Source organism: Pezoporus wallicus, unplaced genomic scaffold (genome assembly GCF_028554395.1).
Source record: "Pezoporus wallicus isolate ANWC-B61680 ecotype Strahan unplaced genomic scaffold, APGP_CSIRO_Pwel_v1 scaffold_2696, whole genome shotgun sequence".
NCBI lineage: Eukaryota > Metazoa > Chordata > Aves > Psittaciformes > Psittacidae > Pezoporus > Pezoporus wallicus.
In genome coordinates this window covers 1,078,148-1,094,062 of record NW_026637439.1, presented here as the reverse complement: position 1 = coordinate 1,094,062, position 15,915 = coordinate 1,078,148, and the positions used below count along the sequence as shown (strand labels likewise).

At 37.5% G+C, this 15,915-nt stretch overlaps 1 protein-coding gene across 1 annotated transcript in view; it reads left to right on the top strand.

The window, feature by feature from the left end:
• Positions 1–15,915, top strand: part of DMGDH (dimethylglycine dehydrogenase) — a 43,084-nt gene that overhangs the window by 8,063 nt on the left and 19,106 nt on the right. The window contains exons 3-7 of the mRNA XM_057405450.1: positions 1,130–1,228; positions 2,490–2,654; positions 3,088–3,292; positions 9,835–10,083; positions 11,242–11,440. Coding sequence (XP_057261433.1) covers positions 1,130–1,228; positions 2,490–2,654; positions 3,088–3,292; positions 9,835–10,083; positions 11,242–11,440 — 917 coding nt within the window. The remainder of the gene's footprint in view (positions 1–1,129; positions 1,229–2,489; positions 2,655–3,087; positions 3,293–9,834; positions 10,084–11,241; positions 11,441–15,915) is intronic.

Sequence of the window (15,915 nt, the reverse complement as noted above, 5' to 3'; positions counted from 1 at the left end):
ATGAGTTAAAATCAAGAGTAGTTAATGTATATGCATGCTAAGCAACTTACAAGGAAACCATCAGAACTCTACCGTATGTGTTACTTTTCACTTTTATATTTTCTGCTGCCTTTTTCTCAGAATGCCAGTGAATGCCAAGGTGGAATCTTGTGTCTAGTTTCCTTAACTGAAGCAACCTAAATCTATGAACAAGTTCTGTTTTGGTTAGTAAAATACGTGCTATACATAAATACAAAGTATTCAAAGCAGTGCTGCTAGCTTGAAAACCTAAGGTAATTTTGCATTTCTGTTGTCTCCCTTGGAAGAAGGGGTTTAGAGATGGGGAGATAAAAAGAGATAAGCTTAATTCTAATAACAAATTCTACTTTTTCTAAGTGCTAAATGTCTGCAGGTATGAATGTCATTAGATTGATGCAGCTGTCTCTACTGTAGGCAGGTGAATAGTTTCCTTAAATACAGAAGAGGCTGTGGTAACTTCTTGATTTTACCTCTGCATGAACCCAAAAAAGGCTTGACAGCTTTCTGAAGTCAGACCTGGTAATGGTAAGATGATGTGCAAATATGTATAGCGATTTCTTAAGTTACTTCTGAAATGTAGCAATTGCTCTTTAACTACCACATGAGACAACTGTTGAGAATAGAAGAACACTTGACTTCCATGGCACTGCTGTTCACACTGCAGAAAATAACTCGTGTTAAGTTCTGGTGTATGTGAAGTTTTGATTTCTCTCCCATCTCCATCTGCAAGAAGGAAAAGATCCTATTACAGGACATATAATCAGTTGATTTAGTTGATCAGGAATGGAGTTGTGTGTCTCTTCTGAAAGGCTTGAAACAGACAACAGAATACTTTAAGCAAGAAAGGAAACCATAGGGGAGAACAACTGCAACAGTATCATGGGTTAACAAATCTGATGAGAAAAGACAGGTGGTAAAGAGCATGTGCAGAGAACAAGAGTGCCGTAAGTAGGGAAAGGACTGTATTTTTATTTTCGTAGCAGTTGGCTCTACCCATGTGTTGCTTTTCTTTACAGTATTTGACAGCTCCTTTTCAATGACTTTGGAAGAAAGGAACGAAAATACTGCATTTCTAATTGTATTTCTGTGTTGTTCCCATTTCTTGTTTAAGGCTGGTTTAACTACTTATTTTCATCCTGGAATAAACTTGAAGAAAATCCATTCTTACAGCATCAAACTCTATGAAAAGCTGGAAGAAGAGACTGGACAGGTAATCTCCTTAATCTTTAAAGTATTAATTAAGATCAGTACTGCTAGTCTTATAAAAACGTTTGGAGTTGACAAGTTGTATACGTTTATGTGTTCATGACTACAATAAGGCTTCTTTTTTATTGAAATATAGTCTTCTGCTTACATGTATATGCTGTAGTCTGGTGCTTAGTCACTAAATATTTTAGATGGTTTCACAGATTCCTCTAAAGTTCAAGAAAATGGTTTTGATAAAAACATCTCAGAAGTTCAGCAGAGTGAGAGTCTGCAACATCAGCTTGGTATGGGAGTTCAAATAACATCAAGACCTGGAATGAATGGATTGATTACGATACATTCCTGCTTTAAACATGTCCACTTAAAAACTCATACGATATGACGCTGCCTGTACTTGAGAAGATTGCTGTAATTCTTCCCACCCCTTTTAGGGATGTGTTTTTATTTAGCAACTTAAGGAATGGGTATGCAAAGAAACATGGGAGTCGTCTTTTTTATCTGGCATCATTCAGCCATATAGCTTTCATTCACGAAATTCATGCTTGCTTCAGACTTCAGCAGAAATTGTATGATTCTCACTGTACTAGTCTAAAAACTTGACAACTGTAATAAAATGCTTTTTCTTCTTTCTATTGCTTATCTAGGTAAGATGCTACAGCAGATTATCATTGTGAGTTTGCTAAAAGCCTTACTGAGACATATTAATATCCCATGAAGTAAATAGCATTTACCAGAAAGTGAACATTCAGTCTCCAGCTATATAAGGATTTCCACTTTATTAAAAAGACAAAAAAAGGCTGGTGGTTATTCATTGTGTTTATAAAGGTGCTTAGTCAGTTAAATATATTCTGCAGCATCGCAACAGAAAATGATGCAGGTGATAGACTTTAACATAATCAGTTATGTATTTATTTTTGAAATCTGATTCTACTTTTGAAAGTGTATGATTAAATATATTCAAATATTATTCAAATTTTAATGAAAATAATATCATCATGACATTCAATAAAAGGTTTTTATGACTGTTTTGAAGATAGTAAGTATTTACCCAGGAAGTTAATTTGGTAATTTTTTTATTTTATTTTATTTTCTCTAGGTTTTTGTATCTAAGTCCTGCTCCTTCAAGGGCACTTAACTATTTAACTTCTTTAAAGTGATGTTGGTGACAAAAATCCTAATCCCTAATCTTCCCATAGCATCAGAACATGCATTTATGGAGGTAAGTAAAGGTTCTTTCAGTAATTAGCTTTTGCTCTTTGTTTTAGGCTGTGGGGTTTCATCAGCCTGGCAGCATCAGAATTGCTTCAACTCCTACTAGAGTGGATGAATTCAAATACCAAATGACTCGTGCTGGTTGGCACCCAACAGAGCAGTACCTAATCACACCTGAGAAAGTACAAGAACTATTTCCCTTATTGAACATGGATATGGTAAATAACCCAATTTTATGTGAAATAACTTCTGTTGCAATTAAATATTGATCTATCAGTTGGCAAGACAGAAGGTCTGTTTCCTTTATACAAATTGCATAAGAAATTCTTGGTTTTCAGTGAAAAAAAGGTGCTAAAATCAGACTCACATGCATTTTAGGATATACTATATACCAGTGTGCATACTATTAATTGTAATATTATAATATTAAAATATTGCAACCTTTGATCACATGGAAGAGCCGAGCAACTTCCTTAGACCATTGTTAAGTTGGATAGCTGTACCACTGATGTTGTTATATGTTTTGAAAGTTTGCTTTGATTTGACTCCTTAAGGTTTACTGCACTCAAAAAAAGAAAGCTGTTTTAAAAAGTTAGTTAATTTTAATAAGTTTTAATATCTTTCATTTTGTGGGATTTTGCCTCCACTTAGGTTTTAGCTGGCTTGTATAACCCTGGAGATGGTCATATTGATCCCTATTCTCTCACTATGGCCTTGGCTGCAGGAGCCAGAAAATATGGTGCCCAAATAAATTATCCTGTCCAAGTGACCAACCTGAACTCCCGATCAGATGGAACATGGGAAGTTGAAACTCCACTTGGAATAATTCAAGCAAAAAGAGTTGTGAATACTGCAGGTAGGATTTAACATAAACATTTGTATACTCTTCAGATTCATAAACTAGCTGACACAGAGCATGCGTACTGAATTGTGTGGATTACATGAATAAGCAATATATGTTTCTGAACATTCACTTGGTTTGTGGTAAAATATACTTTGCACCTATTACTTTACAGTCTTGTGAAAATTTAGCTCTTATGTTAATTTTCGTTGACTGGGCATTGAAAAGATTTCTTTCTGGTTTGTCTCCAGCAGCTTCTAGTCAGACAGTCTTGTTAGATTTTTATAGCAGAAGAGACCTTTTTTGATCTAGTGTAAGTTGCATAGAAAAGAGGCTACTGCCCATGCACATTGTCCTCTATGAAAGCTCCTTAGGAAGGGAGATGGGATGTACAAATGAAATAGAAAAGTCTTCACTGTTTCTTCAAAGAAATTGAGGATTTGCAGCAAGTAAGATAACCCTGTCTATTTTAGTATTATCTTTCTCTAAGATTTAACTCTGTCCACATATCCTTGAAACTGGATTTTTGTTGCCCTTTGAGTAGTATTTTAAATGTATGCTTGGCTTAACAATACATTTTTTTGTGTAATAAAAATTTCCTAACTCAAAGGAGTTTGTATTTACATATGCAATTTTTATTCTTCATTGTGTTAAAGAAGCCAAACCAATATTTCTGTTTCAAATAGCTTTTGGGCAAGAGTCTTTGGTTTTTGTGTTTGTTTTCTTAAACAAGTCGATAGGTCTAAAGACCCATATTAAACCCAAACTTCACGTATTTTTATGCTGCTTTATACAAGTTATAGAAAAATATATTATTGGTAAAACTGTTGGTACCTCCTACCCTTTAATTTCTAGTAAAAGACTTTCTGCTTTCAATTGTTTGAAAACACTCTGAATACTTACCATTTGGATGAAATTTTTGCAGACGGTCTGTCTCAAACTGAATCATATCTGCATTGGTAGGGCATGAGTCTTTCATATTTCCAACCTCAGTGAATAATCAGGCTTCAGTAGGAAGCTGTGATGACTTAAGAGGGCTTCTTTCTCAGATGGGACAAGTGAACTGAGAGCAAGGATATAGTTTTATAATTCCTTTCTACACCTGTGCAGTGGACAAGAAAAAAGACCTATTTCTAGTGCAAAGCAGATAAAATGAAGAAGTTGAGTGAGACAGGGATTCTTGTTGGCTGTCATGCCTAAGAATAGGAATTATCAGTGAGTTGGACTGGGAGAATGAAATGCTTGGGAAAGGTTCCTGGGAGTGGTTGGAAGCACTGGCAGTTAGGGTGCTAGTGAACTTGCTGAATAAGGAAGCTCAAACTGCGAAGGACTGTGGGAATGGCAACAGTGGGGACCGTGGAGAGGGATAGTGGAAAGGAATCTGAAAATAGTTCATTAAGGGAACTGCAGCTGGAGGTTTTCAGGCAAAAAGACTGGGAAGAATACCTGAAGAATGGTTGTGTGTGAAACTGGGACTGGAAAAGTGGAGCTGCCTGAGCAGTTTGAGCCTGAATGACTGACAGAATAGCAAGGGAGAGGTAGATGAGAACAGATTGGAAGAGAAGGCAGGTGGAACAGGGTTTGACAAGTGAGGGCCACTGACTTGCACATGGAGACACAATAGCTGAAGAAGGATGTAATGACTAGAGTAAGAACAGCAGAGCTTTAGACAGTGGAAAATAAGAGCAGGTACAGGACAAGCAGGGATGGGGAAGAGAGAAGATTGGGACAGTGAGGAATTTGGTGGGAGTAAGATAAAAGGGCTAACTGAGAAGATGGGCATTACTGGGTGACTTTTCTTTCAGTGTCTGTGATGTAGACAGCCCTGTGTTAGATCATTCCAAGCTTTCAGTAAAGACTATCTGGGAAACCCATTGCAAAATGTGCTTCTCATCATATACCTCCCATATGTAGGTGATCACCTGCTATTGCTATATGCCTAGCTAAAATAGCAGTGATCTGAAAAAACTTCACCTTGAGGTTGTAAGCATGGTTATGGGTACCACATACTGACATTATGGAGAGAAAGAGAGCTAGAAGAGTTCAGTATGCTTTTCAGAAAGCAAACAACCACACAAACACAGAAGCCAGATTAAAAGAATTTTACTTAGACTGCAAAGTCAAGCACTTAAAAAGTTAGAGGCATTAATATTTGATTGACTTTGACTGTCAGTTCATGGCTTTCAGGCATGAATTATGAGACAGCATTCAGTTACAAAATCACAAGCTGTCTTACTAATAGTATCTTTATGTCATTTGTTACACAGTATGGGTTTATTGATCAAGAGTGATCGAAGATTACGGAATGGAAAGGCAGGTCTTTCGGCAATCAGACTTCTTAATTAGGCCTCAGACTTCTAGGCACTCATTCCAAACTATTTGCTCTTCATCATATGGATGAGGTATCATCACAGGTGTAGTAATTTCCTCATATTTTTGTAGTGTAGTTCTCTTTCTTTGGCTTATTTATCAAGTTGACATTAGGCAGAATTTTCTAGTAAATGCTTTTTGGAGTTTATTTGCAAAAATTAGAATGCACCCTTGTGAAATTTTTATGTTTCTTTTATTATATAGTAAGCTATTAGGCTAACAATAGATTCAGTTAATTCTCTTGTGTAGTTAACTGTTCAGCCAAAATGAACATTTAAAGCACATATCGCCTAACATTCTGGCCAAAGATGTGAAATCAATACTGTATAACACATATCTCTTCTAAATGTTCTCTCAGCTAACATTCATTCTTCTCAGCCTTGCCTCATTCCACTACAGATCATGACTGGTATCATTCAGAGCACATATTTTAAGCTCATGTTGTAATATGAGCAGAGAAAAACATATCAGAAGGCTCTCTATATTCCCTCTCTCCCTCATCCCCCAACTGACATCTGCTGTGGAACTGGTACAAACTAGTTCCAACCGATCTTTAGCTGTTCCTTATGCGAGATTTCCATGTTGGAAGAAAGCAGATGCTTAATAAATAATCTCTGACAGGATCTAACTGGTACAGAGCCTGCTGCAGTGATTTGCAGCCTATTTATAATGGAATATTTGATTAAAGTCTACAAAAATAGTGAATTTAGTTTACTTATACAGTATCTGTGTGTGTATATAAGCACATGTTTGCAGATATGCACACACTGTATATACAATCGTTTATATATACATAATGATGGAAGATTTTTTAAAAAACAAGTCCAGCAAATATGTTAATACCACTACTAAATATTTCACCATCAGATGTTTGCAATCCCTACAATTTAATCTTCACAAGTGTCCTAGATATATGATTTATGCCTTCCTATATCTCTACTATGTGTGATATAGAACTTGACATCTGCTTCCAATTAGAATTTTGTCTCAGAGAACATGTTCTTCCTTTACCATTTTTATGTTTGTAATAGCTTTGCACGTGGTTCAGAAAGTTTAAGCACAGAAATTGTAATATTTTTAATTTAGTAAATGTCAGCTGTTGTTATTTTAAGCAATTAAAGAAGCACTTATCATAAGTGTGATTTTTTTTAGCAGTACAATATTTAAGATTTGCTTTTGAGCAAACCTAAACAATTTGCCTGTAACTCAAAAGCAATTTAAAATCACCTGTGTTTGTAACGTACTTCTGCAAACTTGATGGCTAAGAAATTTAATATCATTTTGAAAAAGAAAACTTTACACTTTGAAGACCCAATTTTCTGCTACTTCACATTTTCTTCTCCTCCGTGGATCATTAGCTGACCTTACATTAAAATAATTTTGTTTGTTGGTGACATGGGAATACCCCAATCAAAAGAAGTTCCATAAAGTTTGTTAGTTAATTTACGTTTAAGTAATCCACATTTGTATTTGTCATATGCCATGGAGGAAACCCTTGCAGATGTGCTGGAAATACAACTTTCTTAGAATTTTTTGTTGGTTTTTGTTGGTTGGTTGGGTTTTGGTTTTTTTTTTTTTGGGGGGGGGGGGTGGTGGCAGGGGGTGTTGGGGGTTTGCTTTGGTTTGGTTTGGGGTTCGTTTGTTTGATTTTTGTATAAGGAGGCATAGGTCAGGTTTCATTAGCCTTAAAGGAAGTTTTGGATTAATCATAATATGAGTATGGCATGATCTTCCCTGAGCCAGTTTAATTGACTTAGTAAGTGTTCTGTCAGTGAGTCTTCTCCAAGTGGGAGAATAATTAAGAAGGAAAAGCCTTATGTTTGAGAAATGCAGAACAGTAAATACCGGTTTTGGTATTTCCTGCACAAAGGGCTTTTAATTGACCAGGTCTCTTTATCATGATCCTGGGTTTCCTGCTCCCCTGCTTTAGCTGGGTGTCGGCAATTGTCAAGTGAGTCACTGCAGAAAACTTTTTTCTCAGAAATTCACGTTTTTAAAAACTCTGTGTGTTAGGCCCTGAGCCTGGTTTGTTACATTAAATAAGAGACTGACAGCCCTCCTGATGTGGGGGAATGGCACAAGGCCAGCACAGCCCAGCTCAGCTCTTCTAATTTCCCTGGCTTTAGGCCATACCAGGGAGGAGAGGATGTATTCCCAAGTTAATGTCAGGAAGCAGCATAGGCCAGCTGTTCCCTGCAGGACAGTGAGCCAAGCACAGTAACAAGGCTGGCAGGGCAGGGACCAAGCCAGCAAGGGCTCTGTCCTGCAGGACACAAGGGAGGGAGCAGAGCAGGCCCAGCACCAGTGGCTGGGGTCAGCCAACAGTCCAAACCTCCAGACAAGCTTGTGGGGATGAGGCACAGGCAAATCCATAGTGATGAAGCCCAGCTGAGGCCAAGCCAGAAGGTTGATCCACAGGTCAGGAACATCTCTGGTGGTGGTGACCAGGGTCAGACACTGCCTGGGAGCATAGAGATGAAACTAGGCTGAGGTCAAACTGGGAATCAGTCCATGGATCAGGGTCTGGATCAATGTGGTCCATGGCCAGGCACAGGCTGTGACAGAGCTGTAAACAGGCACACATACTATGAAACCAGCTCAAACAGGTTCTGACAGCCCTGAACTGACCTGAAATGAGGTTTCTGGGGCTATTGGTGGAGGCCCCATGTGAGTCTGTTTAGGATCAGTAATGACCCTGGTCACTAATGTCTAGACTTTGTTTTTACAAAGAAAGGTTGGTGATCCTTGAGGGCCCTTCCAACCTGGTATTCTATGATTCTATAATGCCTCTTAGTACCCTCGGGGCTCTGAGAGCTAAATTTTGACCAGATCTTGAAGAGTATGGAATTGAAGAGAGAAGTTGGAGCATTTGGTAAAGACAAGTAAGCACCAAAAAGGAGCAAAGTTGTAAGTTAAACTGGACTACATGAGTGTACATCCCAGGAGAAAGGGGCAGCTGTGTTAGGCAGCAGAACTTGCGGGACATATATTTTCATGAACAGTCTAGAGTCAGCTGGTTACAGAGGAACCAGGCTGGCCTGCCTTCTTTTCCTGGGTGCCATACAGCACATCGCCTTTTATTTGGAAGGTCCTACTACCTTTTCCTGCTCTTCCATTTTGCCTTCTCCCAAACCTCACCCTCAGACTTCACCGAAACTCCTCCTGCATTGGATTCTTCCCCCATTCCCACTTCTGACATCTCTGCTCCTTGATCCAAAGAGTCAGGAGGTATTACAAGCTCCTTAGAGCAGCTGCCATCCCAGTCAATTATATCCATCTAATTCCCAGGTCTTTATGTTTGAACCCCACTACAGATGTGAGCCATGATGCAAAGCCAAAACTAACAAGTTTGGTAGTTAAGTGTCTTCCATTCCTTGACTTTGACACAGGTATCTCACTAAGTGAATGTGACTTAACAGCTTAACCATAACAGAGAAGATTTGGGTCTTCTTTAACTTCCCCTAGTAGTATACATGAAGGACCTTGAGCAGGCTTCAGGGGCAGGGAAATTGTTGCTTGCTTTTTCTGGTCACAGTCTGCATTGGAATTTTTAATTGAGAGCTATGGGAGAGCACACTGACAACTCACCAATACAAACATCATAATGAGTTGATTGCTGTGTGAGAGATGGAATTAATACGAGTCAGATGATGAATGTGAAAGAGGAGAGAAACTTAAATTCTTGAGGTTATCTGGCTTAAAGTACTGCTTTGAACTGTGTTAGGACTTAACTACTCTCCCGGGGAAGCATACAAGCTCATTTGATTGATAGTAAGACACTAGGTTAACTGATATGAGCTAACTTATTCTGTTTTTTAAGTGTCTCTGGCTTTGCTAGGACTGCACTGCAGACATACTTTACTGAAATAAACCATGGAGTTTGTGGGACTATTAATTAAATTATCTTCTGATATTTTAGAAGCCTAATTTATATTTTACTGTTTTTTTTTTTTTAATATCTGTAAAGTAGAATAATATATGGTAGTATAATTAGGAACAAGGACATAGAATTATGGAAGGAAGATTATGCTTTCTAATGTAAAAAAATAATCTGAAGATTTAAAATATGGAAAAAAATTCTTTGTCACATTGCATAAAGCTCAGCACTCCCTGCAAGTTTTACTATTATTTTCCATTCACTGAAATTAGTGTTTGAATATTTCTATTTTGATTTTTGTCTTCTCTAGGCTTCTGGGCCCGTGACATAGGCAAAATGATTGGCCTGCAGCACCCTCTTGTACCTGTTCATCATCAGTACGTTGTGACATCAACTATCCCTGAAGTGAAAGCCCTAAAAACAGAATTGCCTGTGATTCGTGACTTAGAAGGATCATATTATCTGCGGCAAGAAAGGGATGGTCTTTTATTTGGGCCATATGAAAGTGAGGAGAAGATGAAGCTGCAGGACTCATGGGTAACAAATGGAGTCCCACCAGGTAATTAAGAACATTAAATCTTTAAACTTGGTAAAGACTAGCACATCTTTTAATGTGTATAAATCCCAGCCTGTCATGATGCCTTATGTGATGGAAAATAGAGCATATTTGCTATGCATGATTGTAGTGCAGAAATATTTTTTCAAAGAACGGTTGTAACTCTAATGATAAGGGTGAATAGAAATAAAAATGTAACATCAGAAAGCATGAAATGCACTTCTACAACATAGTTTTACCCTACTCTCTGACACGTGCTTGTGTGTTGTGATTAGATGCAGTCATCAAATCTGTGTTATGTAGCCTTTTGCAACTGAACAGGGTTCTTTTCTAAGGTACAGTTCTCCCCAGTATACTGACAGGGGCTCTGGATTTTTGCTGTTCCCCTGATGTGGTTGTCAAATAGGAACACAGGTATAGCAAGGAATGCCTTAAACAAAATGCTGTACTTCTATGTAAGTACAAGCAAGCTATATATTTGTATAGAATTTTTGTGCAAAAAATTTCTATGTCATACTGCTGTGTTACATTTAAGCTCCAGCATTCCATTCACTTCTAGACAGAAAGTTATATTAAGTCAATAGTGTTGCTGTTTAAAGAAAATCACTACATGTTTCCTCAGTAAAAGAATCAGCGCTGTTGGGCTTTGGATTACACTATCACGGCTTCCTGAATTTATTGTCTCCAATAGCGTTAAGTCCCTCTATAGAGTAATGTTTAATAATTCTTAGAGCCCACACTCGAGGGTGAAATGTATCCTCAAATTCACTAAACACCATAGAAATCATAAGCTGACACAGATAATATCATTCTTTCCCTCACAAAACTTCTGGCATATTGAAAAAATAAGTGGGTCTTATTAACACAGAAGGAAGATCTTGTGTTTTTCTACTTTCTCTCTACTTCATTGCTGAATCTTCATGACCTTAGGGTTAAACAAATATGTATAAAGGACAGTATAACTGCAGTAACAATGAACCGGATCCTACAAGTAACTCAGGTTTTATAGACACCAGTTTTCTTATGTAGGATAGCAAAGGCTTAAACATACTCACTGATGAATTCCATTTAACTTTCATATGCATAGATTGCATAACTGTATTTAAAATGTAAGTATTTTCAGATAATGAAGTATATAATAAAAGACAAATATTTGTGCAGGTTTTGGAAAAGAACTTTTTGAGTCTGATTTAGACAGAATAATGGAGCACATTGAAGCGGCTATGGAAATGGTCCCTGTTCTGAAAAAAGCAGATATTGTAAACACAATTGCGGGTCCTATCACCTATTCTCCAGACATTCTTCCTATGGTGGGACCACATCAGGGTGTCAGAAATTACTGGGTAGCTATTGGTTTCGGGTGAGTAAATTCGTGACTAACTTGTGTCTGTGATACTGTTAAAAATGGGACTCAGCTCAAACTTTTCACGTTTTTATGAGTTTGTATGTATTTTATGTAAAATGTACTGGAAATAGTCTTAATTACCACTTCACACATAACAGAATCTCATCCTTCTCTCCTACTTTTTCTTAGCTCTCACTAATTTTTGGATTTCCTCCTTTTATTCTGGAAGCAAATATCTGTGACACATGTGCAGAAAGAAATGGGTAGTACTTGCAACAGCCTGTGCAGCAAGTTAAAGTCATAAACGTGCTGGGTTTTAAAATGCACAGTTCATTTTATGTATTGTTTAGATTACACTGTATTCAACAGTCATTTGGCGTATGCAGAAACTGGTGTCATTGAAGTTGGGCAAGAATGAGTGGTACAGGGAGAACTTTTCATATAAAGTATTAACTTTCAGGTGAGCATTAAAGGTGTACTGAGCAGAAGGCATTGCCAGCATACTGGGCAACTGACTGCTCTAGAGATATGAACCCAGTAATGGTTCTGACTGTTGGAGGTTGCTGGGTGCTGGAGGAAAGAAAATGAAGAGGGCAGTGTGACAAAAGGAGTGAGTGTTTTACTGATGTAATTCTTCTTCCTATTATGATGTTTTATTTGAATGCATTTTACATCTTATATACTCTGGCTGCACTGCAGTCAGTGGTAAAATCCTTCCTGGCTTCTCCTTAACTGTTTTCCATTGACCATTGATTCAAGATGGATAGAATGAACTGAATACAGTTCCAGGCACATGTTATTGAACACATTCTTTTTACATTGTTTTTCCAATTGCCTAATTTGCTGTTAAAAATCCAGCTCAGCTTTTTCCAGTTTTCTTTCAATCCAAACCAAACAAACCCTCAGATCGTAAGATAAGGCAGTATCACCAACGTGCTTTCTGAGGGCCTCAAAATAAAGAGGTTTGGTAATTTTGCAATGATTCATTGTGAAAGGTATTCACCTTTCCTGCCCGGATTAAAAAAATAAACAAATAAATTTGTTATCTTTTAGTAACATTTGCAGAATTTATAGTTACAAAAGTGGTTTGACTAGTCCTTGTTCGCCAAAAAGACTGTTTTTTATTACTCTACTGCCAGACTTTGGAGCCTGTTTTCCTTCATTGGTGTCAATCGGAGTAGAATCAAAGTTCTATACAGAAAAAACTGAAGACTAGTTTTATATATTTAAGTTTCTTTAAATGACTCATTTCAGGAATTAGGTTAATCTCTAAATGTTTAGACACAGGTTACAATTGAGCTGCTGTCATTGGATTGCTTTGTCTGCTTTTCAGGGACTTTTGACTCTCTGTTCTGTGCTTCTGTGTCACTGCAGTGTTTCTACCAGTGTTGTAATTTTTTGTGTGAATTAGCAAATCCTTATCTCATAGTCAACTAGCAGGGACATTGTGACAGAGGACTTAGTGCTGTTAGTTTAGAGGATTCTTATTATCTAAAATTAGCAGCTTGCTAGGCATTTTAATGTGCAAAGAAGTTACTAGGTATATTTAGCAGAGCTTATTATTAAGGTTGTTCAATGCTTCCCATTTTCAGTTACTTATAGCTTTGAAAACATTAACATGAGTAGGCTAAAAGTTTATTCAGAAAAGTATAGTCAAAACAGTGTAATCATTCCAAAGAACGAGATTATTGGAAGATATGTTGTTTGGTGCATTAATGTTTTTGGGATGAAGTCTTTCTTTTGTAAAGCTCTAATCACACCATTTCTTTAGAATGAACTTAACATTTGGCAAAAGTAACCTTCTTCCCAAAGATATGCCTTTCTGCCATTCTTCACAAAATCTATTTACAAGCCCTTGTAAATCTTACAGTTTACAAACACTTAATGGGGGCTCACTAAATCTTGCACTAAGATTCCTGCATTCTGTCTACAGTAGTATCTACAGCCAGAGGCTGAACAGTTTTCCTGCAGAAATAGATTAGAAAAATTACAAAACCTGGGACAAAGTCACTAGAAAAAGGGCCACAGCGTGCAGGGACTCCAATTTCCTAAGAAAAAGGAATGGAATGAGTGAAAAATCAGTGAGAAACAAGGACTCGTAAGTAAAACGCAAGAATAGGACAGGCACAACGGAGAAGATAATATGGCAGGGATTGGAAGGAGAGAACTAAAACAAAGGCAGTTTGTGTTCATTAAAGGAATTTTCTCTAAATCCTTGTATGAAGGCTGACATGCCTAAACTGTACTGCTTTTTACAAGTACTTGTAATATCATATCCCTGCACAGCATGTGTTTCATTCTTGTGTAGCAGAACTGCAGTCGATATATTAATACAATCAGCTCCCCATTATCCAAGGTAATGAGGGAGCTGGGCACCCTGTAAGTTAAAATCTCTCATAATGGGAGCCCATCTAGTAGCACTGAAAGCCCCTGTTTGTGCAGTCAGTGCTGCAAAGCTCTGCAGAGTGCAGGAGACCCCTCAGCCCAGATGCATGCTGTATCTGTAATAGCAACTCCACATTTCAGGGCAGCCTCCCAGCACATCTTGTCATCGTGCTTACCCTCCCATCAACTCAGCAGTCTTCAACTGAAGCTAAAAAAAGATATCATTCATTTGTCCTCTCACCATCCACAGTCATGCAGTAGTCTCTGGGTTTTGTTCCCCTGGGATTTTGGCTGTAATGAATGTTGCAGGGAGACTTAAACTGGCTAGAACTTCTTCTGAAGCTTTCTTGAAGGCATCATAGCTATGGCTGTGAAACTTATACCCATGAACAATAAAGAGGTGCCTAATTACAGTAACACCAGCAATGGCTAATTTTTCTGTAGCACTTGCAGAGTGGCAGTTTTCAAGCACTCATCCTTACTGCATCAGCTGTGGTGATAGAAGCTTGTGCTGAGAGACTGAAGATTTATGCTGAACAGCCTAGAGGAGTGTTTGGCAGAATTACATCATGTAGTCAGCAGTTTTGATATTTCTGTTTAATTTAAATAAATAAATAAATAAATAGCAGATAAACCCCCACTATATCAAAGTAATCTCATGAATATTATGAGGTCAGGCATTCTACAAGTGCCAGAACTAAGTTGTCTGTGTAATCTGAATTCAATCTTCTTATGCATATGCATTATAATGGAATTATTACATAAGGAGTTGGTCTTTTTCCTGAAGATCCTTGCCTATTTAATTGAGCACGTAAAATTCAGAATGCAAAGTTGCTGAGCAGCAATTCAAGTTTGTTTTAGCTTTGCTATTCAGTGTGAGTGATGTGATTTGATTGCTGCATGCTAATCTAAGCTTGGTTTGGACAGACTTACCATTTCTTCAGAGGTTTTTCTGCTGTGCTTATTGGAGTATTTCACATGTAGCTACAAATTTATTTTCATATTTTCCCTAGACAGAAAGATATTTTGACACTCTTTTTTTTTTTTTTTTTAGTTATGGCAAACTAGTTTGCAGAGGTATTAATAATTGTTTGTCATGAAATGTTTTGCTGTCAAATCTGAGGTGCCTGAGATTTAGCATTACACAGTACTGTTTGGTCGTATTTAGACAAGTAGCCACATACGTATGTTGCCGCACAGTAAAGTTCCTTGTCCACAGTTGTTTAGTTCAGGTACCTCACAGAAGCACATTTCACACACAGCTTTTTCCCTATGGATGTCAAGATGTCAAGCATTTCAAAAGCTTGAATACATACAAAATATTTAACTAAGGAAACCTAAAATTCATCACTTTATAACTTCTGAGCATCTACCTTTCTGTTTGGTGTTGCTGCTTTAATGTAAGTTTTTAACTAGAGAGCTCCATAGCCTGATCCTTCGCACACTCATTATGTAGAAACAAGGCAAGCTTTTGCTACCAACAATTCGCAAAAATGGCTGTTTATTCTGTTAGCAGAAGCTTTCTGAAACAAGTTCTTTTTGTAGTTGTAGTGGAGAACAGAGAAAGTACATCAAAGTGAAGAAAAGCAGTTCTCAAACTCTGGCACCCCTGCAAACACACCTTTTAGTTTTATGCCCAGTTCCTCTAAGTGACCGGGTTTTCTGTGGAACACTATAAAAAGTACTGCTGGTATTTCAACTTCTTTAAAGCTATCTGGTAGTGTCTCCTGACTTTGGCTGCTCTTGCTCTTGTCACTGTAATGTAAATAATCACTGTAGCTGCTAGAATGTCTCAGTCTGTTTTTCAAATCTGAGTCTATTTTAATCACACCTGTTTGAAAAAGAAGAGGTATTCTATGCGTAGACAGTGTATTTAATAGACAGAAGTTTGTGAACTGTCTTTAGTATTAATTGTTAAAGAGTTGTAATGTCCATGGAAAAGATTGTAAAATTCTGAACTTTAGGTAATGAAAAGCTTGCTGTAATGTCAAGCATGGCAACAGCTGTATATTAGCAATGGCATTCTGCTGCTGGCAGTGGGCAGTAGAAATATCTGTCAATAAATTATGGAATATTGCAAAACAAGAAAAACAGAACAACAACAG